The sequence below is a fragment of the Agelaius phoeniceus genome, chromosome 17 (genome assembly GCF_051311805.1).
Source record: "Agelaius phoeniceus isolate bAgePho1 chromosome 17, bAgePho1.hap1, whole genome shotgun sequence".
Taxonomy (NCBI): Eukaryota; Metazoa; Chordata; class Aves; order Passeriformes; family Icteridae; genus Agelaius; species Agelaius phoeniceus.
This window is the reverse complement of record NC_135281.1, coordinates 8,956,762-8,979,920: the sequence shown is the minus strand read 5'-3', so window position 1 is coordinate 8,979,920 and position 23,159 is coordinate 8,956,762. Positions and strand designations below refer to the sequence as shown.

The 23,159-nt window shown below is 60.7% G+C and overlaps 2 protein-coding genes across 4 annotated transcripts; both read left to right on the top strand.

Moving 5' to 3' along the window:
- The first annotated feature begins 1,975 nt into the window (after positions 1–1,975).
- On the top strand, positions 1,976–15,424 carry HM13 (histocompatibility minor 13). 3 transcript variants are annotated; one of them, XM_077187511.1, is made up of 13 exons: positions 1,976–2,248; positions 3,776–3,874; positions 5,098–5,180; positions 6,321–6,409; positions 7,172–7,257; positions 7,367–7,492; positions 9,361–9,418; positions 9,971–10,054; positions 10,399–10,435; positions 11,426–11,528; positions 12,295–12,380; positions 14,313–14,501; positions 15,142–15,424. In XM_077187511.1, exons 2-12 carry the CDS (start codon positions 3,788–3,790, stop codon positions 14,461–14,463), a joined length of 990 nt encoding a protein of 329 aa, XP_077043626.1. In that variant the 5' UTR covers positions 1,976–2,248; positions 3,776–3,787; the 3' UTR covers positions 14,464–14,501; positions 15,142–15,424. The 3 variants fall into 3 exon arrangements, with proteins under 3 accessions (XP_077043626.1, XP_054500239.1, XP_054500240.1); XM_054644264.2 differs by lacking the exon at positions 1,976–2,248 and adding an exon at positions 2,255–2,471; XM_054644265.2 differs by lacking the exons at positions 1,976–2,248; positions 14,313–14,501 and adding an exon at positions 2,255–2,471.
- Positions 15,425–15,566: 142 nt separating this feature from the next.
- On the top strand, positions 15,567–21,321 carry ID1 (inhibitor of DNA binding 1). The gene is made up of 2 exons (XM_054644267.2): positions 15,567–20,837; positions 21,025–21,321. Exons 1-2 carry the CDS (start codon positions 20,517–20,519, stop codon positions 21,064–21,066), a joined length of 363 nt encoding a protein of 120 aa, XP_054500242.2. The 5' UTR covers positions 15,567–20,516; the 3' UTR covers positions 21,067–21,321.
- Positions 21,322–23,159: the final 1,838 nt, after the last annotated feature.

Below are 23,159 nucleotides of genomic sequence, written 5' to 3'. Positions count from 1 at the left end.
TGGTGGAGGTCCCAGTTCCTCACCCAGTGGTCTAGCATCATCCCCTGTGAAGCCCTCTGCATTTCCCAGCTCTGGAAAAGCCTGTGGGAAGGGCTGAGCTCTGCTGAGCTGCAGGTTTAAAGCCCTGAGCACCGTGGGAGCCGCAGCCTGGGCAGGGATCTGGGTGCCTGGTGGCTCCAGGAAGGGGCAGGGAGCAGAATAGCACAGCCAGGAAGGGACGTGCTTGGCTGCAGCAAGCAGGGAATGACCCCGGGCACCCAGGGAGGCAATGCTGGAGCTGTGTGGGCTTTGCCTGTTGTTTTTAGGCTGCGCTGCCATCCAGCAGCTGGGATACCATGGGGGAACCTGCTCAGCATCCCAGGCCCGGTGCCAGGGAGGATCAGCTGTGCCTCCTTCTCGGGTCGGGAGTTTCCACTCGCTCTGTGGGCAGACTGTGGGGAACCACTGGCTGTGGCTGGCACAGATGGGACACTGGGATGTGCCAGCACCCTGTCCCTATGGGAAACTAATTTCTCCAGAGGTGCAACTCTCAAGTTTTGCTCTCATAAATGGGGTGGTGGGTGCTCAGATTTTTTTTTTTTTCCCGTGCTGCTTAGCCCATGGCATTGCTGCTGCTCTGCTCCCGCTGCTCTGCCCTGTTGCTCCCGGCTCGGCGGTTCCTGGCGCTGCTGGAGGCGATGCTGAGGTTCACACAGCGTCAGCCACGCCGGGGCTGGGGGCTGCACCCGAGGGACGGGGGCTCCTGGCTGCTGCCGTTCCCTCCGCAGCTGCAGCCGGTGTTTCCCTGTGGCAGGAGGCGGGGGAGCGGGGCCACGGCATGGAAAGTTGGCAGCCGGCAGAGAGGGGAGTGGAAAGAATGAGCTCAAACCCAGAAAAATGCGGCCGTGCTGGAGGGTGGGAGGAGAGGCCAAGGGGGGCCACGGTGAGGCGCTGGGAAACGGAGAGAGAGTGGGAGGAGGAGGGAGGGTGGGAGGAGGAGGTGCTGGCCGGGGGCCAGGGGCTGCCTGTGCTCCCCATCTGGGCCCGCTCCTGGGGAACGTGGTGCCAGGTCTCGGCGGTACCAGCTGCTCCAGCGAGCGCTCTCGGGGCTATCCCAGTGCCATCAGCCTCTGGGTGGCCTCTGGCTCCAGTGCTGTCTGTCCCTGGGTGGCCATCGCTCCCAGTGCCATCCATCCCTGGGTGCCCAGCAGCTCTAGCACAGTCTCCCCCTGTCCCAAGGACTCCTTGTTGCCATCAGCCCCGGTGGCGACCGTGGGACAGCAGCCCTTGACTCCTCCATCTCGCTCTGCACAGCGACGCTGCCCTCTGTGAGGATTCCCAAGCCAGGCTGGGATTCAGAAAGGGGCAGAAAGCTGTGTTGTGCCAGGCTGGGATGCAGGGGGAATGTGTGGGCACGCTGCCTTGTGCCGCCCATCCTGCCCCGCTCTGGGAACAGCAGCTGCAGGGAGAGGGCAGCATCCCGGGCAGGAGGCCAAGCCCGCAGAGAGGGGCTCCCAGGAGGCCTTCCCATCTGCCCTCCGCCTGAAACACGGAACTATGAATCACCCCGCTCCTGAAATAGATCCTTTTTATTTAAAATATAAAATTTAAAAGACATTTTTAAAAGAAAATTAAAGACTTATGTTTTAATCCCTGCTGTGCTCCCGTCTCCTGCCCATGGCTCAGATATAAACTGGAGACAGCACCATTTCACTGTGCTCAGATCTTCACCAATTTTTGCCCCTCAGCAGACTTTCATCCTGGCGAGGAAGAGGAGGAGAAGGCTTGGTGGCACAGCCGAGCTGCCAGTGGCTCGTAGTATTTGTGAGGAAAACACACATTTCGGCCAATTTTCCAGCAGAGCCTGGTCCCAGTCCAGCGCGTGGGCAGAATTTGCTGCCATTTATAGGGAATTTTACAGAAGGGCTGTTTGCTCACGGCTGGGCTGGGAGCAGTCAGGGGGAGCCTCAAGAACAGGGGTGCAGGTCCTTGGAAAGGGTGAAGGGCAGGAAAACCCCGGGCAGCGCAGGAGCCCCGGACCCGCTCGGGGCGATGGCACCAGGAGCTGCCGCCTGCCCGCCGGTGCTCCGGGGGGTTGCGGCAAACCGGGAGCCTTTCCCACCTGGGGCGTTCCCTGCCCTGCACACAGCGAGGGCCGGGCCGGGCCGGGCCGGGCCGTGCCGGGCCAGGGCTCTGCCCTTCTCCGGGCACCGGGGCCGCCGGGGCGGGGCCGGCTTCAGCGCCGCTACGCGTGACGCACTTCCGCTCGGTAAGGGGACGTGTCGGTGCGGACCGCGGTGGGAGCCGCCGCCATGGAGGAGCCCGCGGCGCACAACGGCAGCGCCGCCGCGGCCGCGCCCGGGGCCGGGACCCCCGCCCGCCCGCCCGCCACCCCCGAGGGCATGGCGCTGGCCTACGGCAGCCTCGTCCTCATGGCGCTGCTGCCCATCTTCTTCGGGGCGCTGCGCTCCGTCAGCTGCGCCAAGAGCAAGGTACCCCCGCGGCTCGGGGCAGCCGGGCCTATGGGCCTCGCCTCTCCCCAAGGGTCCCCTCCGGGCGCCCCGTTCACGGGAGGACCGGCAGCTGCATGGCCCCGGCTCCGGCCCTGGGTCTGGAGGCGCAGGGAAGCCCGGGGGAGAGTTGGCTTTTCCCCCGGGGCTTCTCCAGCCACTCCTCAGCGCCCCGATAAATTCAAGTGCTGCAAAACACAAGCGTCCCTTGACCCTCCTCAGGAGGAGCTGTGCGGGGGGACTCGTGTGTGGCTGTGCCCCGCGGCACTGGGGCTGGTCCGGGGCTGCTCTCCTGTCCGCACACCCTGTTCTGCCCTGGTATTCCTCTCGCTGTTCTCTGCGTTTCATAGCAGGGACTTAAATCCCAACAGTTGGGCTGCTGTATCTCAGGAGGAAGGACTGGTTTACACAGTCTGATCTATTACTATTTTTAAAATCTCCTTGTGTGCCCTTAAGCCTCATATCAGGGGCTTCAGCTGATCTTGGGGGGCTTCTGGCAGCCCAGGCAGTGGGGGGCTGTGAGCAAAGCCCAGCCGTGGTTCAGGGTGGGGTTTCTCATCCCTCACTCTGCAGGGAGCAGCAGGAATTTGGGCACAGTGTGACAACTGCCATGCCCGGGATAAGCTGCATGAGGGCTTTTGAGGTGCCCTGGATCTGTGCTGGCCGCAGGTGTTTGCCTGAGTGAGATTAAATCTCTGAGCAGCAGCCAGCTGGGCCTGGAGCGGGCAGGGAACAGGCAGAAAACAGGCAGCCCTCTGCCTCCTCTGAAAGCCGAAGGTCTCCCGTGGGAAATGGCTTGAAAGGGGCTGGTTGAGGTGGTGCAAAGATGTCTTGGAAGGGGTTTATAAATCTGGGGCTTTTGAGCACGAGAAGTGTCCCAAGAGCAAGGTGAGGGATGGGAAGGTGGCTGGAGAGAGGCCTCGTGCACGGGGTGATCACAGATGGTGGCACAGATGGGGCTGGCTGGGCGTGAGCGGTGAGGGAGCCCAGCTCCCCTCTGGGCAGGGGAGAGCAGAGCAATGCCAGAAAAGGATTTTTTCCTTCTCCAGGAGGAGAAAAGCAGTAAAATTTGGCTGCCCTGGGAAGGACAAGTGCAAGGTTTGTGTTTTCCAGCTCAGGCTCTGCCTCTGACACAGCCTCACCTCCAGATTTGGCAGGGGCCAGTGGGTGTTTTGTCCCTCCCAAAATCACTGTGGAGTGTTATGTGTTGTGTCTGTTCTCCCCTTGTTCAGGTGTGAAGCCAGGGCAGGGGCTGATCCATTCCTCTTCTGTCCTTCTCTCCCCAGAACTCCTCGGAGATGCCAGAGACCATTACCAGCCGAGACGCTGCTCGCTTTCCCATTGTTGCCAGTTGCACCCTCCTGGGGCTCTACCTCTTCTTTAAAGTAAGTGAGGGGCACTGGAGCCGGGGCAGGACATCCTCCTGCCTGGCAGGAGCTCCCATAACAGGGTGACTCTGTTTTTGGCCCTTAGTGTTGGGACAGAAGGTGTGGAAAGCCGCACAGATCGAGCTCTTTGGTGTCACCGTGCAGGAGGACGTCAGTTCTTGCCTGAATTGTCACAGCTTGGGGGAAATCAGAGCCTGTTTGTGCACAGGTTGTTTCTGGAGAGCTGCCGAGGAGCAAATAGCCCTGAGCTCTTCCTGCCTCCGTGGGCCAAGCTGGCAGGGCACAGGCTGGAGCCAGAGGGTGCCAGGGTCTCTGAGGGGCAAATGCTGCTGGCTCTGTGTTGTGTTCCATGCTGTGCTCCTGGAGCCATTTCAGCTGCAGGCCTGGGGGAGCCCCTGTGTGATCAGGTGGAGACTTTTAGACGTTCAGAGCCCACAGCAGAGTCAGATGACTTGAGAAATGGATGGAAGCTCTCAGCAGCTCATGCTTTAGGTGGTGTGGAGAAGATGTCTTGGCCTCAAGCACCTTGGGCTGCCCATGCAGGTCTGGCACATGGCTGAGCTCCCAGAGGGGTCTGGGGAGCTGCAGAGTGGTCCTGTGGGCATGGCAGCTTCCAAGCTGTGCTGTTTTGGGATCCCTGCAAGGCGCCAGGGTGCTCCTGGCTGGCCAGGAGGTGAGGGTTAAGGTGCAGAGTTGGGAATGGTGCAGTTCAGTCCCTTCTCTGCCAATGGCTGTGTGCCCTGTGCTCTCCTATTCCAGCATCCCCCTTCCAGGAGGGCACAGAGGGCCCCAGGATCCCTCCACACTGGTTTGTAGGAGTGTGATTCAGTAGGGGACTGTGTGACTTGGAGGGCAGGAGTTTTAATAATGCCCTGCTTAATTAGGGCAGGGGATGCTGCTGCTCCCCTGGGCCTGGGCAGCCCCTGGGAGTGGTGCCTCTCTCCCTGCTCTGCAGGGGAAGCTCTGGCCTCCTTTCTCCAGCACTGGAGTTATTTTTTGACCTGAGCAGCTCACAGATGCGCTACAGCTCACGGGCCCATTGTGCTTGTTCTTTGAGCACATGGCTATTTCCAACATACTCTCCTTCAGCATGCAGGAATTTGGGTTATTCTAGCTATTCTTCTTATTTCCCTGGAGCACTGACACAGCAGCTGCCAAGAGGAGCATGAGGATGGGGAGGATGCTGTGGTTACTAACCCCTCTGTGGTTTTGTCTTGCAGATATTCTCTCAAGAGTACATCAATCTTCTGCTTTCCATGTATTTCTTTGTGCTGGGGATCCTGGCCCTGTCCCACACTATCAGGTACAGCACAAGGATGGGTGTGACTGGGGCAGGGCTACCTAAAGCTGCAGTTAATTTTATTTTTGAGATTTTTGAGCCTTTTCTTTATATCCAACTGAAGCCCCTTTTGGCACAGTCCTTGCTGCCCTTTAGAGGGGAGAGCTCTTCAGCACCCTTACTGGGTGAGATTTTTAGAGCACCACTGCCCTGAAGCAGAGCCAGGTCTTTGGGGTATTTGCCCAACCTATTAGGGAGCTGTCCCTTGGTGGTGGGAACCAAAGCCCTGGGGGTCCTGGGAAGCCATACACCAGTACTGGGACAAAGCTAACTCACCCTAAGGAGATTCTCTGGCTCAGAATCAGAATCTTGAGTTGCAAGAGATCCACAAGGATTGAGTCCCAACTTCTGACCCTCCACAGGACAACTCCAGAAATCCTACCATGTTCCTGAGAGTGGTTTCCAAACACTTCTTGAAATCTGGCAGGCTCAGGGCCATGACCACTTCCCTGGGGAGTCTGTAACAGTGCCCAGCCACCCTCTGGGTGAAGAGCCTTTTCTTTATATCCAACTTAAGCCCCTTTTGGCACAGTCCTTGCTGCCCTGCAGAGGGGAGAGCTCTTCAGCACCCTTACTGGGATGGGTGACCCAGGCAGCTGAAGCTCATGGTAATGTCCCTGGCCTCTCATGGCCGTGTGTGGCACGAGGTGTTGAAAGCTCAGGCTGTTTCAGTAACTGAAAAAGTTGAACTGGTTCCTGTTTCATGAGCTCTGGGGTGTTGGGGACCAGTCTTTCCCTAGACTGGTGCTGGGCAAGGGCTTTGCTCTGCTCCTGACTCTGCAGCAGAGCCAGTCAGTGGTGGCCCAGCCACTGCTGGGTACCCAGAGGGTTGCTGGGGGCATAGGGCATTTGCTGGGGTCTGGGGTGGGTCCTCCTTTCTTGTGGATGATGCTCTGTTTTCTTGCCTGGAGTACTTGGGGGACTGTCACGTGTAGCCAGATCAGATCTCTGTGCAGGATGAGTTGCTGTGGCTCCTGCCAGTCCCTGATGGAGCAGATGGTGTTTCCCCTCTTGGGAGGGGGTGTGGGGCCCCCTAAACACAGAGGTGCTGGGCAGCTTGTGAGGTTTCTGTCAAACTGCCCTTCTCTACACCTCTCGTTTCAGCCCCATGATGAACAGATTCTTCCCTGCAAATTTCCCCAACAAACAGTACCAGCTCCTCTTCACCCAGGGCTCCGGGGAGAGCAAGGAGGGTACGTTGGCTTTCCAGTCTTTCAGGGGAGCCTGAATGTTTTCTGCCTTTACTGTTCCTTTTTTTTGGTTTTTTTTTTTCTTTTTTGGTCTTATTACTCTCAGCCCATTGAAACAACCTTCTCAAAGGCTTGCCTCTTGCTCCCCACTGAGCTTCCATAGCTACTGTGAGCCCCATGTAACCCTGCAGAGCTGGGCTGGCACTCTGCGCTGCCTCCGCCTGGCAGGGAGACCCCAGAAACACCTCCCAGAGTGCTGTGGGGATGGAGCTGTGGCTGTCATTAAATGCACAGCTTTTATTTAAGCCCCTTGGAAAGCATAGGCCTGACTGGTTTGTGCTGCCTTATCTGGGCCAGATCTTTGCACTGGCAGAAGATGCTTTGATAAGTATCCTGCCCTGTAGTAGCTTTCCTGGTAAGGGAGTATTTCTGGTGATACCACCAGGAGTTAACTGGCACAGGAAGAAGGAGAAGATTTGTCTCTCCCTGCCTTAGGCAGTGCCTGAATCCAATTTCCTTATTGACAGCAGGACCGTGGATGCTGTCCATGTGCAGAGTCTGGCTGAAGGAGAAGGTCTGAGCTTTGCAGAGCCCACTGCTCATTCCCAGGCAGTTTGCACGTGTGTACCACGGGTACAGTCCCCTTGTTTGGGATGTGAGCACTGGGCTCTGGGCTCCCCAGATGTGGAATCACTCATCTCAGCCCTGCATGGGAAGGGGAGCTGCCCAACCTGCCCCAAATCTGACTTCTCTCTTTTCTTACAGAAATAGTGAATTATGAGTTTGACACCAAGGATCTCGTGTGCCTGGCCTTGAGCAGTGTTGTGGGGGTCTGGTACCTGCTGAGAAAGGTCAGTGAGGCACAGCTGAGGACTGGGCTGGATCAGACACTGACTCATTTCCGTGCAGGGTGGGGGTTCCATGTACAGCAGGACCCAGATCTCCTTTTCTCCTCCTCAGCACTGGATTGCCAACAATCTCTTTGGGCTGGCATTCTCCCTCAACGGGGTGGAGCTGCTGCACCTGAACAACGTCAGCACTGGCTGCATCTTGCTTGGGGGCCTCTTCATCTACGATGTGTTCTGGGTAAGCAGGAGCATTCTGCAGGCCATTGGTGGAAGTGTGTGCCTGGCATTCTGCCTTTCTGGAGGCACCACGCTGGCTGGACACACAGTTGAAGTCAGAATTTTCGGTTTCTCAGCCCAGAGGGGTGTGGCAGGGTTGATGACAGAATCCACAGTGGCAGAATGTGGCTCATCAGGTGTGTTTTCTTTAATTCTTTCACTCAGTGAGCCCAGGGCTGGCAGGGACCTCATGAGAGCTATTGTGGGGTACTCAGTGTGTGTCATATCTGGTCCTGTATTCCCCATTACGGTCTCCCCAAGGCCTGACAGCTGTTGGGTGGGCTGGAGGCTGCTCTGGGGCACACTGAGCCTGCTTGTATGAGCTGTGCCTTGGCTCTGTCATCTGCTGGTTTTGTTAGTGTCCTTCTGTTCTCTTGCACAGAGGATCAGAAGCTGGAATGCCTCCAGCCCCTTTTCCTCAGCCAGTGCTGCACCCTAACTTTTTCATTTTGAGGTTTTCCTTATTTCTTGCAGTGCATTTCAGCTGCTTTTGTAGAGGAAAGGGGGGGCAGGGAAGGCAGGAATGTGGCTGTGTGCTCTGTTCCATGCATGAGAGAATGTTTCGCCTTGTAATGTCCGTATTCCCCAGTCCTTCCTGCTGCCTCCACCTTCTGAATCCCCATGTTTCCAAATGTCTGAGTGCCTTGTATACATTGAGGTCTGTCCAGCAGCTCTGCAGCTGCCTGTGTAATCCCTCCATATTTATGCCTGGCTACTGTGGGTTGTTTTGTACTTGGCCGGTGGTGCCTCTGTTTCCCGGGCTTGTTAACAGTCTGGGCTCTGTGGTTTTTTAGCCTGTGGGCCACTTCCTGTGCAGCTCTCAGCTGGAGGGGACTCAGCCTTCTGCCTTAGTACACCTGGTGCCTCAGGCCCTGCTTAGTGTGTGAGTGTCTTCCCAGTGCTTTGGGGACACTGAGTGCACCCCTCTGCTCTCCACTTGCTGGCTGTGTCTCACCTTGGCTTCCCCATGGATCAGAGTATTGCTGGAGGCTTAGGGAAAGGCTGCCTTGAAGTGGAGGCCCTGGTACTGTGACCCCTGCAGGAACTGGTCACTTGGATCTTGGCATGGATTCAATCACAGTGAGATCCCAGGAGGGTTTCAAGGAGGAAGGAGATCTCAGTGGGTTGATGCTGTTGCCCCCACATAGTTTGGGGGTACACGTGGTGCTTTTCCCTGATCCCAGTGTCATGTCCTGTCACTCCATGGCAATGCTCAGAATTTGCTGCACCTTATGGGAGTTAATCTGATGCTTTAAGATTTCTCTTTAATCCAAAGCTCCAGGATCTTGCTCACCCAGTGCTAACCAACACCTGTTTTTGTGCCTGTTGGACTGGAGGCTTAGAGATGGCAAAGGTGCAGAGATCAGAGTGGCTGCCCTCAGTGTTTACAGTCCACCCCCTAAATGCTGCCAGTATTTACAGCTGATAGGGCCGTGCAAGTAAATGACCTCAGAGCAAACTGCAGCTGATCTGACACTTGCCCTGTCCCTGCTGGAAGCTCCTGCCCTCCAATTGGATGTTACATGGAGCTGACTGATTAAAGCTGAACTGAGGAGGTGCAGGGCTGGGTGTTGGGCAGCAGCTCTGCCATGGGAGTGCTGTCCCCATGCTGCTCTGAGAGCAGGACAGCCATGAAGCAGCCACCTCCCCCAGTGCCACCGTATGCCTCCTCCCTGGGCTTGCTTGCAGGGCTCCTGTGCCCACATTTTGGCAGGTCAGTGGCTCTTTTCTGCCACTGAAGCCACTCCTAGCCCTGGGGTGAGGCTGTAGCTGAGCATTGTGTGTGTGTTCCTGTGCAGCTGTGGTCACCTTGGTCTCCTTCTGTTCTAGGTCTTTGGCACCAATGTGATGGTGACAGTTGCCAAATCATTTGAGGCCCCAATCAAACGTGAGTAGATCTTCCCTGTGTGCTGGGGTCCTTTGTGCTGCAAGCCCTGCCCCATGCACCCTCCACCTCGGGAGATGGTTCAGGCTGGGATGTGTGCAGGAGCATTTCCTGCTAGTGACCCCTCCTCCCTGTCACTGGCCAGCCTCAAGCCAAGGCAGGTCTCTGGAAAAGGATGGTTTGCAGTGCCCTGATCTGTCTGGGTCATTCTGCACCTTTGGAGTGTGCAATTCCACCTGCTTGTAGAAACAGTCCATACCAAATTTAAAAAAAAAAACAACCAAACTAAACAAACAAAAAAACCCCCAAAAACCCCACAGAGCCCCAAAACAGCGGGAGGGCTGAACTGGTGCTGCTGTGTAGCGTGCTGTAGTTTGGTCCCTGGTTTCTTGTTCTGGAATTGTGCCAGAAAGAACAAGGAAAGCTACAGGGAAGGAGGGGGCTGAGGGCAGGGACAGGTTGTCCAGCTCTGGTTCCTGTTTGCCAGGCCCGGTGGGGCTGGGGTCTGCTCAGTGGGGACAGTCCCCCTCACTGTGCCTCACTCTGCTCCTGCAGTGGTTTTCCCTCAGGACCTGCTGGAGAAGGGGCTGGACGCCGACAACTTCGCCATGCTGGGACTGGGAGACATTGTCATTCCGGGTGAGGACAGAAGGGGGAGGACGGGACTGGGGTCTCCTTTGAGGGGGCTGCGGGGAGCCGAGCAGGCGCCTGGCTCTGCCCTTGGCCCGGCGCAGCCCCGCGCGGGTGTCCCGGTGGGTTGGGAGCGTCCCGGTGGGTTGGGAGCGTCCCCGCAGGTCCCGAGTGTCCCGGTGCCGCGTGCCGCGAGAGGGCACTGTCACCCCGAGCACGGCACCGAGCACCGCGGGGCCTGCCCTGCCTCCCTCAGCCTGCCCTGCCCCTCGCTGTCCCTGCCCTGCTCCTCTGGCCCCTCGCTGTCCCTCCTGTGCCACTTGCAGCCCCTCACTGTTTCCTTCTCCCTGCAGGGATCTTCATTGCCTTGCTGCTGCGGTTTGATATCAGGTGAGCAGGCGGCAGGGAAGGGTCTCTGGCAGGTTGGATCTTGCAGCATATTTGAGCTGCTTTTGTAAAGGAAAAAAGGGAAAGGGGAGCCAAGAGTGCAGTCGTGTGCTCCTTTCTGGAGCTGGATGTGCAGACACACCAGGCAGTGCAAGGAAAAGCTCTTGGAAGAGGGGGCTGGCTCGGGGTACGTCCTGAGCACTGGGGCGAGTGGTGGAGTTCAAGCATAGGAAGGGTGGGCAGCAGAGGGATGGGGCTCAGGGCAGCAGCAGATGGCAGCCCCACAGAGCCTCACCAGCTCCCTGGAACCAAGGAGTGGAGGGCGGTGAGAGGAAGCAGTGACAGCATGGGAAAGAGCTGGAGGTGCTGGCACCTGGGAATGCTCGCGTGGATGCAAATGGGTGCCTGGCAGTGCTGGCTGCCTCCAGGTTGCCACTGATGTTAGAGGAAGCACCTCCTTCCCACACAGGGAAGCTGCACCTAGAGCTGGGCTGCAGCAGTTGCCCCACACTGAAAGGCTCTGGGGAACAGAGTGCTCTGTGACCGTGGTGGTGTGGCCCCACTCCCACTGCTCTTGCACAGACCCTCTGGTCTGTGCCAGCTCTTCCAGGTGTTACCACCCACATCCTGCCTGCACCTGCTGGGAATCCCAGTTCCTGCAGCCTGCCCTGGGATAAAATAGTAACTGCTGAGAGCCAGGGACAGGCTCCACCAAGACAATGGGATCTTCTCCCTTGGTGCTAGCCCTAATTCCTCCCTTCCCAGTTGCCATCCAGCAGCAGTATCACCTGCCTTCTTCCCTTCTCCAGCCCCTCACCTGTGTATTACTGCCTTCAGTCCCACACTGCTCCCACAACACCAGGGGCTGCACAGGCAGAGCATTGCTCTGCACACTCCATTGTGGTGGGAGATGGCTAAGAGTACCAGGCCAATTCCATTTTGGTCACTGGCATTCCAGACCAGAGGTCATTGAGCTCTTCCCTTTCCCTACAGCCTGAAGAAGAACACGCACACGTATTTCTACACCAGCTTTGTGGCCTACATCTTTGGGCTGGGCCTCACCATATTCATCATGCACATCTTCAAGCATGCCCAGGTGAGCTCCACCCTGCTGCCTCCTGTGGATGCACATCCAAGTGGGTCAGGCCAGCTTGGCCACAAAGTTCCTGCATCCTGCCAGGAAAAAGCAGATTTATTTCTTCTCTTGGCTTTGATTTTCCAGTGCTTGCCTGTACCTTTCCCTTCCCAAAACTCCTGTGCCCAGCTGGAGCAGAGGCCTGCTTGGGGCAAGGCTCCTTGTTTCCAACAGCAGCCTCTCAGCCAGGGGCCCTGTGTTTTTTGGCTCTTTAACCAAGCTGCCCTGAGCACCAGGGCTGTGCTGCAGGGGGCTCTGGGAGCCCATACATTGTGGGGCTCTCAGTGTGTTCACAGCCCACTGGGACCTTACAGCGAGGATTTTCACAGAATTTCGGAATGGTTTGGGAAGGGACCTCAGAGACCATCTTGTTCCAACTCCCCTGCCATGGGCAGAGATACCAACCACTAGACCAGTCTGCTCCACGCCCTGTTCCAACCTGGCCTTGAACACTTCCAGGGACTGAACATCCACAGCTTCTCTGGGCATCTTGTGCCAGGATCTCACCACCCTCACGGGAAAGAATTTCCTCCTAATATCCAATCTAGCTTCATGCTGCTGCAGCTCTAACTTAGCTCTTGGAGCTGCTTTTTGCGGTGTTAACTCCCCATGTAGCCAAAGGGATGCAGGATCGTGGGTGCAGAGGGGACAAGGCCATGAGCTCGCCTTGCACTCCTCCCTCAGGGTGATTGTGGTTTGGTTTAACTGTTGTTTTCCTTCCCCACAGCCTGCGCTGCTGTACCTGGTCCCTGCCTGCATTGGATTCCCGCTTCTGGTGGCCTTGGCAAAGGGAGAAGTAACCGAAATGTTCAGGTGAGCCTCAGCTGGCCGTGGAGCTGTTTTGCCGGCGGCGCTGGAGCCCATGAAGCGTGCAGATGTTCCCACGCCTGGGCACAGCTGGAGGGACGGGTTCATCTGGGCATGCTCTGGGTGTGCACCGGCACGTGCGTGGGTGGAGGGAGCTGAGCTGTGTTTGTACATGCCGGGCCTGGCTCCAGCCGCCTCCTGGGAGCTGGGTGGGAGCTGTGCTGTGCTACCAGCAGGCAGCACCTGGGATTACCCTACGCCCCAGTGACAGACTCTTCTCATGAGCTGGCAGGCAGGGGAGGGTGGGACTGCACACCTGGTGTGGAGATACTTGGTCATTGTGTCCCAGGGCCTGTGGGTGGGGAGATACGGAGCCAGAGCCGGCTGTGAGAGCTGCCAAGGCTGCTTGGAGCACATCCCAACCTCCCCAATTGGGCAGAATCTCCTGGTTTTTAGTAGTCTTCCTGCCCCAGAGACTGTGGGTACAGAGGAGGGGGGACTGGGCTGTTGTGCTCAGCTGTTCTTGGAGCCTGTCCAGGCTGTCAGTGGGCAGCTCTGGCCTCCTGCCTGAGAGCTGTTTCTCTGTCATGCTCGAGACTTGGTGGTGGCTCAGCACAGTAATGATGGTTGATGCAGAGGAGGGAAGGGAACATCCTAAAGCAGGGCAGTGTACCCTCCAGCCTCCCCAGTGCCCCAGCCTGGAGCGTTCCTGAGCTCCCAGCCTCCTCAGAGGGAAACTGGGCGCAACGGGAAGCCAGCTGTCCTCCCTCCTCCCTCCCCTCCCCTCCCCTCCCCTGGGAGATGCAGGTATGCATGTTCCCAGCGGCTCTGGCTCTCAGCTGGGCCGTCCCCAGCCCTGCCGCACCTGCCCCTCCTTTGATGTTTGCTTCTGACAATCGCTGCTGCAGGCACTGAGTGTCCTGGGATCGTCCTTCCTGTGCACCTGGGATCCTGCAGCCGCTTTCCCCAGTGCTCTGACTCACCAGCTGACAGCAGCAGCAGCTCCTGCCAGGAAACTGGGGAGAGATGAGCTGTGAGGCCGGGCCCACTGGGCAGCAAGGAGCACAGGGAGCCTGGCAGCCAGGGGCTGGTGCCCTCCCAGAGCAGTAGCACAAGCTGCTCCAGCAGCAAAGTGTTGCCAGGGCAAGAGCAGGATGCTGGAGGGTTGCAAACTTGATGGCCCCAGGGGGCCAGACCTCCCTTGAAGTTGCTCCAGTTGCAGGCAGAGGAAGTGGGATAAGGAGGGATCAATGCCCGGAGGGCAGTGGCTCCCACCGCAGGAATCCCACCAGGTGTAGGTTGCTCTGTTGTGATGCTTTGGTGTGCCCTGATTCTCCCTAGAGCTGTCAGTTCCTGTGGTCTCTGTCTGCACATGGTGTCTCACAGCAGTGAGGGTCTGCAGGCAGGGTGGGAGTGAGCAGAACTGTGCTGCAGGCCCAGGGAAGGTGTGCTAGTGGAGCAGAGGTCGGTGACATTGGGATCAGCTCCATGGCTCTCAGCCTTGCCAAACCTCCCTAGGCTAGGCAGGAAACGCCCTCAGCAGTGGGAACCCATCCTGCTCTCCACATCTGCTGTGGGCACACTGTCCTTGAGCGGCAGGACAGGGTCTGCTGCATCCCTCTGTCACCTGCCCAGCCCCTGGGCTGCTCCACTGCCACCTCCCCACTGCCCAGGCTTGCTCTCCCTAGGTTCTGGCTGCCTGGCTCTGCTTATGTCAGTGGGAGCTGTCTTATCCCTGAGTTTCAGTGCTCACTTTTCCATGCTGCAGCCCTGTCCTGGAGTCTGCAGGCAAGGAGAGGGTGCAAGCAGGTGAAGGGGCTGCACAGGGTGGTGCATTCTCGGTGCTCTCACTCCAAAACTCTTCTGCTTTTTCTCTCTCTTCCCCCCCCCTCCTTTCTGTCCTTGTCTTTCCCTTCCTGCTTCCTCTCTCTCCTGCAGCTATGAATCTTCTGCTGAAATCTTGCCTCACACACCAAGACTTACCCACTTCCCCACGGTGTCTGGCTCGCCGGCCAGCCTGGCTGATTCCATGCAGCAGAAACTGTCCTGTCCCCGCCGACGCCGGCAGCAGAGCCCCAGTGCCATGTAGCACTGCCACCAGGGCCCCTTGTCTGTTGCTCTGGCCAGGTAGGGACAGGTCCTGGCCCTCCCTGGCCCAAGCTCTCCCTATTCCCAGCTCTCCTCACTCTGTGGGTAGAGGCTGGAGCTGTTGCTGTGCTGCTGTGGGTCCGCTTCTCTCCCATTCTGAGAGAGAAGACTGGGAAGGGCAAGAAGATTTGATATCCCAGACCTTGTCCTTTCTGCTTGGAGCAGCATTCCCATTTCCTTAGCCAGAGCCCTGGGGCCACTGCTGGAGGGGGTTTGCAGCCAGAGGAGTGAGACCCTGGGAGGGAACACTGCTGTTGGTCTTGCTGCAGTTCCCCTGTTAACCGGCCGCACTGGCACCAGTGCTCAGCCAAGGAAAGCATGTGCTATCCAGGATATCCAATAGTGCTCCTGGGAGCAAGGACAGATCCCTGGGCACAGAGCTGGCCCCTGGCTGGGTCCACCCTACCCTTGGAGATGTCTGGGGGGAACACATCCCTCATCTCCCTGCCTGGGCTCTGCCCCATGGGGCTTCCTGTGCTGGGTGCTGATGGCTGGAGCCCACCTTGTCCTCAACAGCAGCAGGGCAGAAGCTGAGGCCACAGGCTGGGCTATCCCCATGTGGCACAGGGCTCTGTCCCCAGGGAATAGCTGGCCCCACTCATGTCCCTCTTGTCCCCAGCTACGAGGAGAGCTCAACCCCCAAGGAGGCAGCAGGGGCTTCCAAAGAAGAGCCAACAGAAGCCTCCAAGAAGGAGAAGTGACCTTGCCCGTGGGCCATGCCCGGTGCTGCTGGGCTGGGGCCCTTCAAGACCCTTTGCAAGTGACAGACGACGAAACAATTGTGCAAGAGCATCGTGTTGTGTGTGTCGGAGCAGCCACCCAGGTGGGGTATCGATGTATGCCGGTTTTTAAATTTTGTATTGTGCATTTGCTTTCTCTCATATTAAACCATATTGAAGGAAGGAGTGCTGGTGTGGCCATGCCCCTGCTCAGCCAGCACTGGGATTGGCATCAGCTCACCCGCCTTCTCCCACTGGAGCTGGTGGCTATTGTCTGGCTGTTTCTAAGTGACCAAGTGACCATCCCCTTCCCCCTCCCGCTTCTCTGGCACTGGGCCTTCCCCCAGCCTGGCCCCTGCTCTGCAATACCCAGATTTAGGGCCGGAGCCACTGAGCCCTGTGTGAGTTTGAGCTGGGATCTGGCCCCAGAGAAGGGTGGCTGATCAGGGATTGGGATGTAGGAACCCCACAGGATGGGAATGTGCTCTGCCTCAGCTGCTGGGGTGCTCAGTGAGTTGAGGCTAACACCCCCATGGCCTGGAGGAGCAGGAATGGGAGGGGTAGGAGAGGGTAACCTCAAACCCAGCCCTGGAGCAGGGTGAAGACAGTATGGATTGTCCCCCATCCTTGCAGGGAGCCAGGCACAATCCTGCACCCTTTAGGGCTGGGATGGGCAGAGAATGCTGGTGCAGGCATGGGGGCTGGAGGGGCTGCAGGCAGGGGCAGCTCCAGCATTCACCGCAGCTTCCACTGGGACCAGCTGCCCTGTGTCCTGCAGCACTGGCAGTGTCCTCCCTACCCCTCCTGGAGGCCCACATGTGGAGGATCCTGCATCCCTTCGGCCATGCCCACTGCCAGAATAAATAGAAAGTGTTTGCTGGCTTGGCAGCTCCTCCACAAAAGCCGTATTGAACCATTATTCCCTGCGCCGGCTGCGAGCACTAAAAGTGGCGCCTCGCGTTCTGCCATCTAATGACCCTTCGCAGGCTCCTACAGATGTTTTCTATGACTTACAGCTCCTTTTCCAACAGCCCTGTCCGCAAAAACAAGAGGGGCCACTTTAATTCCAATTAAATACCTCCAGCTAAGCAAACAGTGTGCAGCAGGGTCTGGGTACAGCGCGGCCGCCAGGCCCAGCCCACCGAGTCACTGAGTCTAGACTCCAGATGTGATTTCACCAGCCTCCAGTGTTCCGTGGAGAAGGACTTGGGCTCTGCCGTGGGGTGCAGGACCCTACCCTGAGTCAGGACCCCACTCCCCAGCCTGCTGTGTCCCTTGGTGTGAGGCTGGCACTGCATCCTCCCTGGCTTTGTGTGGTAGGAGCTGCATCCCCATGCAGCCTCCAGAGGCCCCAAGAGTGCAGGAGCAGACTGGGGGGTGCACAGGGTACCCCCCATGCCAGCATCACCCTGCTGCCCTGCAGAGCTCCGAGCAGCTCCTGCCTGCTTTAGGTGTGGTGGAAACGTGGCCGGGAGCTTTCCCAAGGCTGCAGGGAGCGGAAGGCCTGGGAAGGGGAGAACAGGGTCACCCCTCACCCTGCCTGGCCGATAAGCCGGGGCCGGCCAGGAGGAAGGAAGTGTGCTGGGCCCTGCAAGGAGCCGCTGCTGGAGCCGGCACTTCAGCGCTCCTGGGTTCCCTCGCCCGCTGCACCTGGGCCTGTGGCACCTCCGGTCCCCGCCAGGCTGGGGCCACACGGCTCCGCTGTGTCTGCGCCGCTGCTGGGCCACTTTCCCCTCTCCACAGGGTCCCTCCGGCTCGGTGGGGACTGCGGAAACAGGGATGTGCCGACTCCAGCAGGAAACCTCCATCCACTTCACTGCGCCCAGCTCGGGCAGGGGCCAGAGCTGCCTGTTCTGCTGCCAGCACGTGGGGTTTGGGATGATCCTCACCCATCCACAGCACCTCATGGCAGTGGTGTAGATGCCCCTTGGCCAGGGGAGCTCATGGGCACATACCCCTTGTGCCAGGCTCCCACCAGGAATTGCAGTGGGGTGGGATGGGCTGAGCTAGAGGTGCACAGGGTGCAAACACCAGGCAAGGGGAGGGTGGTTTCATGACTGGGGAGTGCTGGTGCCTGGTGTGAGGGGGGACACACCAGGGCTGCTTGTCTTTAGAGCCCTGTGGAGCCTCCCCACCGCAGCAGGGTTTCGGCTGGGTGATGACGGGTGATGGGTGCTGCAGTTGTACCTCATGCTCTACCATGCAGGATGGGGGGTGCTTTGCTGTGATGGTGGGTGCTGGTGATGAGTTCTGGGGTCCCATGGAGTGGTGGGTGCTGGTGGTGAGAGCTGGGGTCCCGTGTGATGATGGGTACTGACAGTGGCGCCCGGCCGGCGGCTGTGAGCAGGGAGAGGAAGCAGCCCAAGGCAGCCCCAGTCCCGGTCGGCCGGCGAGGAGGGGCAGGAAGCTGGAATAAATCCCAGGAAGGGCTGCCTGGCTCCAGCTGGTCTGGGCTGCAGCGGATGGAAGCTGGGAACGGGAAGGGAGAAGGCGGGAGGGGAATGCGCAGGGGCTTTCTCAGGCCTCGGCCCCGCTCCAGCTGTGCCGGCGGCCCCGGCACATCTGCAACCCTGGCTCAGCAGTGTCGTGCGGACATGGGGGGGTGGAAGCTCTGTGTAGCCTCAGGGGTGACCTGCGGATGGCACCGGGAGAGGAGATCTGGATGGAGCCCAACCCCAGCCAGTTTGGGAGTCCTGGTCACTGGTGGGGGCGCAGCCTGACCTGCGGTGTCCGTGCTGCCTTCCAGCCCTGTACCGGAGTGTGGTGCTGGGTGCTGCCGCTTCTGGGGTGCCGGCTGTACCCCATTCCCCCATCGCAGCAGCACAGGCAGCCCCTCGGCGGCCTGGCCGGCCGTGCCCTGTGTGGTCCCGGCGGGGCGGGGGCGGCCGGGGGCTTTGATGTGCTCGGCTGCCGGGCAACCCCTGCTCAGCGCAAAGCAGCCGCCCCCCGGCTGCCCCCCCGGCCGGGCTGAGCCCCGCCAGCACCATATGGCCGAGGCTGCTGTTACCGCGCCGTGAGCCCCGTTCCCAGAATTGAGATGGAAATGAAGCTCTGTGTTCTGCCGGACAACACTGCTGCGCCGGCCCGCTCGCCGTGCCAGGCCAGGACCCCGCGGCCAGCTGTGGCCAAGGCAGCGTCCCGGTGCCACGCTGGCAGCCCTGAGCCCCGCACCCCATGCCCAGCACCCCAACATGCAGAGGGATGGGGCGAGGGTGTCCTGCTCTCGGGGCATCCAGTGGGCTGGGGCGGCTGGAGCGGCTGTGCCGGGGCGGCTGTGCCATGTGTGCCACGACACCCACCACGGCCACGAAATCCGTCCTCGTCCTTGTCCCCGCGCCGCTCGGGGTGGCCGGTGGCAGGGGCGCGGGGTCCGGCTCGTCCTGGCATTGTTGGCGGCGCAGCTGGCGGTGGCGGCGGCCGGCCGGCGGCCCTGAAAGACATTCCTGTGCACAATGTCCCCGGCCTCCCGCCGCGGCCCGGCCACTGCCGCCAGATGGGGGCTAATTAGCAGCTTTGAGAGCCGCGGTGGGAACCGGGCAGCACCGGGCCCTCCGCCGAGCCCTGAATGGAGGGGGCGACCCCAGCGCGGTGCCCACCCTGGGAACCGCCACCGCACCAGGCTGGGGGACACAGGGAGGAGGGACAGAGGGAGGGACAGGGGGATCCAGCTCCCCCAACCAGGCTGGCAGGGCTGGAGTTCATGCATGATCTCCAGGATTGCTGCCCTCCCCAGAAGAGGAAGAAGAGGGGAGGCCTTCAGCTCCCCGAATGCCTGCGGACGTGCGGCAGGGTCCGGCCCCCCCAGCCCAACCCCATAAAGGGCTGGGAGAGCTGTGCTGACACTCGGGCACACGTGTTGGTGTGCAAGGCAGGGTGTACGTGTGCACAGCGTGCATGTGTGTACACGTGTGTGTGTGTACCTGTGTGTGCGTCCATCCGTGTGTGCCTTTGTTGTGTGCGGGTACTTGTGGCTGCGTTTGGTCTCCACAGGGTTGTGTATGCGTGTGAATGCTCCTGTGCACATATTTGGGTATGTCCCACACACATCTGTGTGCAAGCACGTGTGTGTCCACGCCTTTGTGTGCACACGCACACCCACCCTGCGTGTCTGTCTGTGCACACACCCGGGAGTGTCTGAGGCTCAGCTTTCCCTGCCTCCCTCCCTCCCTTCCCACACCATTTCGTGCTGCTCGGGGTGTGCCGGGGTCTCGCTCGGGGGCCCTCCCCGGGCGCTGCCTGTCCTCCCCGCAGGTGCGGGGTAATTAGCAGGAACGCTAATTACAGCCCGGACCAGAAACCCTTCGGGGCAAGGACCGGCTGCCTCGCACGGTGGCGGGACCTCCACGGGTTTCCCCCGCGGCAGAACCGTGCTCGCAGCCCCGCGCTGCCCCACGCACCCAGCCCGTCCCTCGCGTGGTCCCGAACCGGGTGCCCCCCGCCCCGGCAGCCGCCACCGAGCAGCTCTGCGGAGGTTTGAGCCCCGGGAGAGGGGGGGAACGGGAAACTCCGAACTTGGGCCGGGGAGCGCGGAGCTGTCCCGTGTGAGGATGCCCGTGTGTCTGTGCCACCGTGGGGCCCCCGTGTTCCCCTGAGAGTGCAGATGTCCCCCGGGGGTCCCTGTGCCGCCTGTAAGGTCCCGGTGCCCGTATCCACGAGAGGATGCCAGTGTCTCCGTGGGAGTGCCGGTGTCCCGGTGGGGGTGGCGGTGTCTCCGTGGGGGTCCTGGTGCCCCCCGTAGGCGCTGCAGGTGTGTGTCCCCGCCCCGCCCCCGTCGCCATGGGCACCGCCCGCCCGGCGCCGCGCTGACAGCGCGCGGCGTTTTATGAATGGGTGACGTCACGGCCCTGGCGTCTCACGGTCTGAGCCGCCGCGGGGCGGGGGGGCCGCGGGGAGCGCGGGGGGGCCGAGCCCCGGAGGGGACAAGGGCGAGCGGGGCTGCGGGGAGCCCGACACCGGGAGCCCGCGGGGCAAGGACCCGCGCTAACTGCGGGTACGGTGGGCGCTCCGCACCGCTGTAGCCACCGCACCTCCCTGCCCCGCAGCCCAAGCCTGTCACGGCACTCCCTCCGCCATTGCCCCTTTAAGACGCTGCCCTTTGGGGGGCTTGAATGGAGTGGGCGGGGCTCTGTCCGCCTTTTCCGCGCTGCCATTGGCCGAGGGTTCCCTGAGGCCCCGCCCACCCACCGGCGGCGCTCTATAAGTGCGCGACGGGGCGCGGGCTCCTTGTACGCCCGCCGCGTCCCCGTCCTGCTCGCCGCGCTCGCAGCCTCTCGCCATGAAGGTCGCCGCTGTTGCTTCTTCGCCGCTGCCCGCGGGCGCTGGCGGCCCGCTGAAGGCCGTGCGGCCCGGGGAAGCCGCCCGCTGCGGGCCGGTCCCGGGGGTGTCGCCGGTGGCGACGGAACAGGCGGCCGCCGCGCTGCTGTACGATATGAAGGGCTGCTACTCGCGGCTTCGGGCGCTGGTGCCGACGCTGCCGCGGCACCGGCGGGTCTCCAAGGTGGAGCTGCTGCAGCACGTTATCGACTACATCTGGGACCTGCAGCTGGAGCTGCAGTGCGGCCCCCCCCGCCCCGCCGCTGCTGGGGACTCCCCCGAGGTGAGTGCGGACCCCACGGCACCGGCTCAGACCCGCGCTCCTGACGGGCAGCACCGGCGTTCCTTGGAATCTCCTTCCCCCGATCCGCGCCCTCTCCTTCCCGGGGATGTCCCTTCCTCTGCTCCCTTTCCATCTCCGGCACCCTCTGGCAAGTATTGACCGCCCGCTTCGTGTCCCTTTCCCGCAGGCTCCGTGCATTCCCGCTGCCGATCGGATCCTCTGCCGCTGAGACCGCCCTGGACCTTCCACGGACATCGTCCCCGGGATCCCGGTCCCACCATGGACATCGTCCCTGGGACCCTGTCCCCGAGCACCGCGGCTCACCCGCATCCCTGGCTCCCCAGCCTGGGCAGGGGGTGCTGTGGGCCGGATCCTTCCTTCTCAGATTGCTGAGAGCATTCCCCGTATTGTATATTACAATGATGCTGGAGAATATTGTTCTACAATAGCTGGAGTTTTGTTATTAAACAAGCCCTGATGACCACACGTGCGTTTTCTTCCTGCTCCTCACACCCCCTCCCCAGGGTTTTGGGTGCGTTTTGCTCTGGGAGTTTGTGCCCAATTTAACAGAGGGCAACTTGTGCAGACCACTGTGGGCTGGGTGGGTATGTTGGGGGATACAGGGTCTGGGACCCTGTGGTGGTGCTGGGGAAGGGATTTCTCAAGGGCTGGTCCCAATTCCCTGTGTCCCAGCATTGCCCTCACAGAGCCTTTCCCAGTGGTTCCTGAGGGTTTTCACTCCCTGGGCTCAGTGGGCTGTTGAGGGTCGGACACAGGAGGAAAGATGGTTGGCACCCTATCTTCTGTGGTGGGATAATGCAGCAGCACGGGGATGCATCTTTCTGTGGTTAGGCACCTAATGGGATGATGACACGGAGGGGACAGTGCTGTGAGCCAGCTGTGGGGTTCTGTGCCCCCATGGGCGTGTGGTTTCCCCATCTCCCTGGACAGTGGTGTGTTTGCAGGCTGGAATTCCCTTCCCTCCCCTTCCCAGCTGGGCCACCCGTGCCCAGCAGCCTTTCTGAGGCTCCCACGATTGTTGCTGTGTCAGGACTGGGGAATTGCAGGGGTGATGATGCAGGAATTGTTCTCTTTACAGGGAAGAGCAGATACGAATCCTGGGGTGCTTCTCCCTGTGGTTCCTGCTCTTCCTGGTGCAACCCCTGCCTGTGGGGACACACAACGCTTGGGACAAGGAAATTGCATCAGGACTTGTGCAACCCTCAGGGCTGGGGGTGCCCCGAGCAGCTGCCCTGACCTGAGCTTCCCTGTGACTCACAAACACCCCGAGGATCTCACAGCCTCCTGTCCCAGATCTGTTCAGACCTCCCTACGGGCCTGGCAGGGGACAATTGGGGTGCCTGGAGGGGCCCTTGTTGCTCTTGTGGGACCCTTTAGGCTCCCCCCTCCCCAGGGTCCTGCAGCCAGGGGATTTGGGGTTGGAAGGGGCTGAGCAGCCCCGGGCACAGGCGTGTGTGAGGCTCTGCACAGCCTCTGTGTGTGTCTGTGTGCTCACAGCTGTGTGTCCATGCGTGTCCACTCGTGCTTTCCCAGCCCAGCAGAGCCCCTGGCAGGGCCCGTGCAGGGGACAGGTGACTTGGGCGATCAAGACACTGCCTCGCTGTCCACCCCTGTCCTGGCTGTGACAAAGCAGCAGGGGACACGAAGGGGGGCCGGGGGATCTGGGTCTCTGTGGATGAACTTGTCCATCCTCGGATGGGTCCCCTCCATCATCCCCCCCAGGTCCCCCCGGTGTCTCCTCCACCGCCCGCCTTCCTCCCAGCCCCCGAGCGCGGCGCGGACGGGGCGGTGGGTCCCTCTCCCGGTGTCCGCTCGCACTGCACGGCTCGGGCCGCCCTCCTGGAGTAGCCTGGAAGGTCCCGGGACAGGAGAACCGGGGCTGGGGGCTCTGCTTGGGCCGGGGGCAGCGCGGGAGGCGCTGGGGCTCTTCCCGTGCCGTGTTCGCGGGTGCCGCCCTTACCTGTTCATTGCCGCTGATGTGGAAGCTCCCACTGGAGCGGTGGGGACAGGGGCTCCGTGTGTCTCCGTCCAGGTGTGTCCCCAGGTCTCTGCCTGACCCCTGTCCAAGCCCTGTGTGCCCCACGACCGAGCCCTCGCCATGCAGCCCTGGCCGCCATCCCCTCCTCAGGGGACGCGGGGTGGGCACCCCCGGGTACCTGGCACGGGAAGGGGCTGCGGGGCCAGCCCGGGCTGGCAGCGGGGCTGGCAGGGCCGAGCCCCTGCACGTGTCGGGATGCCGGATGCGGCAGCACCAGGATGCACCGGAGAGCCCGAGGGAGCGCCCAGCCCGCGGGCACCTGC

What these genes read in the sequence shown, in the direction of transcription:
- HM13 (XM_054644264.2), top strand. Translation starts at nt 2,292, where the DNA reads ATGGAGGAGCCCGCGGCGCACAACGGCAGCGCCGCCGCGGCCGCGCCC. An exon ending in GCCCTGTCCCACACTATCAG is followed by an intron (nt 5,181 to 6,320) that starts GTACAGCACAAG and finishes CTCTCGTTTCAG; the next exon opens with CCCCATGATGAACAGATTCT. An exon ending in CTCCGGGGAGAGCAAGGAGG is followed by an intron (nt 6,410 to 7,171) that starts GTACGTTGGCTT and finishes CTTTTCTTACAG; the next exon opens with AAATAGTGAATTATGAGTTT.
- ID1 (XM_054644267.2), top strand. Translation starts at nt 20,517, where the DNA reads ATGAAGGTCGCCGCTGTTGCTTCTTCGCCGCTGCCCGCGGGCGCTGGC. An exon ending in CTGCTGGGGACTCCCCCGAG is followed by an intron (nt 20,838 to 21,024) that starts GTGAGTGCGGAC and finishes CCTTTCCCGCAG; the next exon opens with GCTCCGTGCATTCCCGCTGC.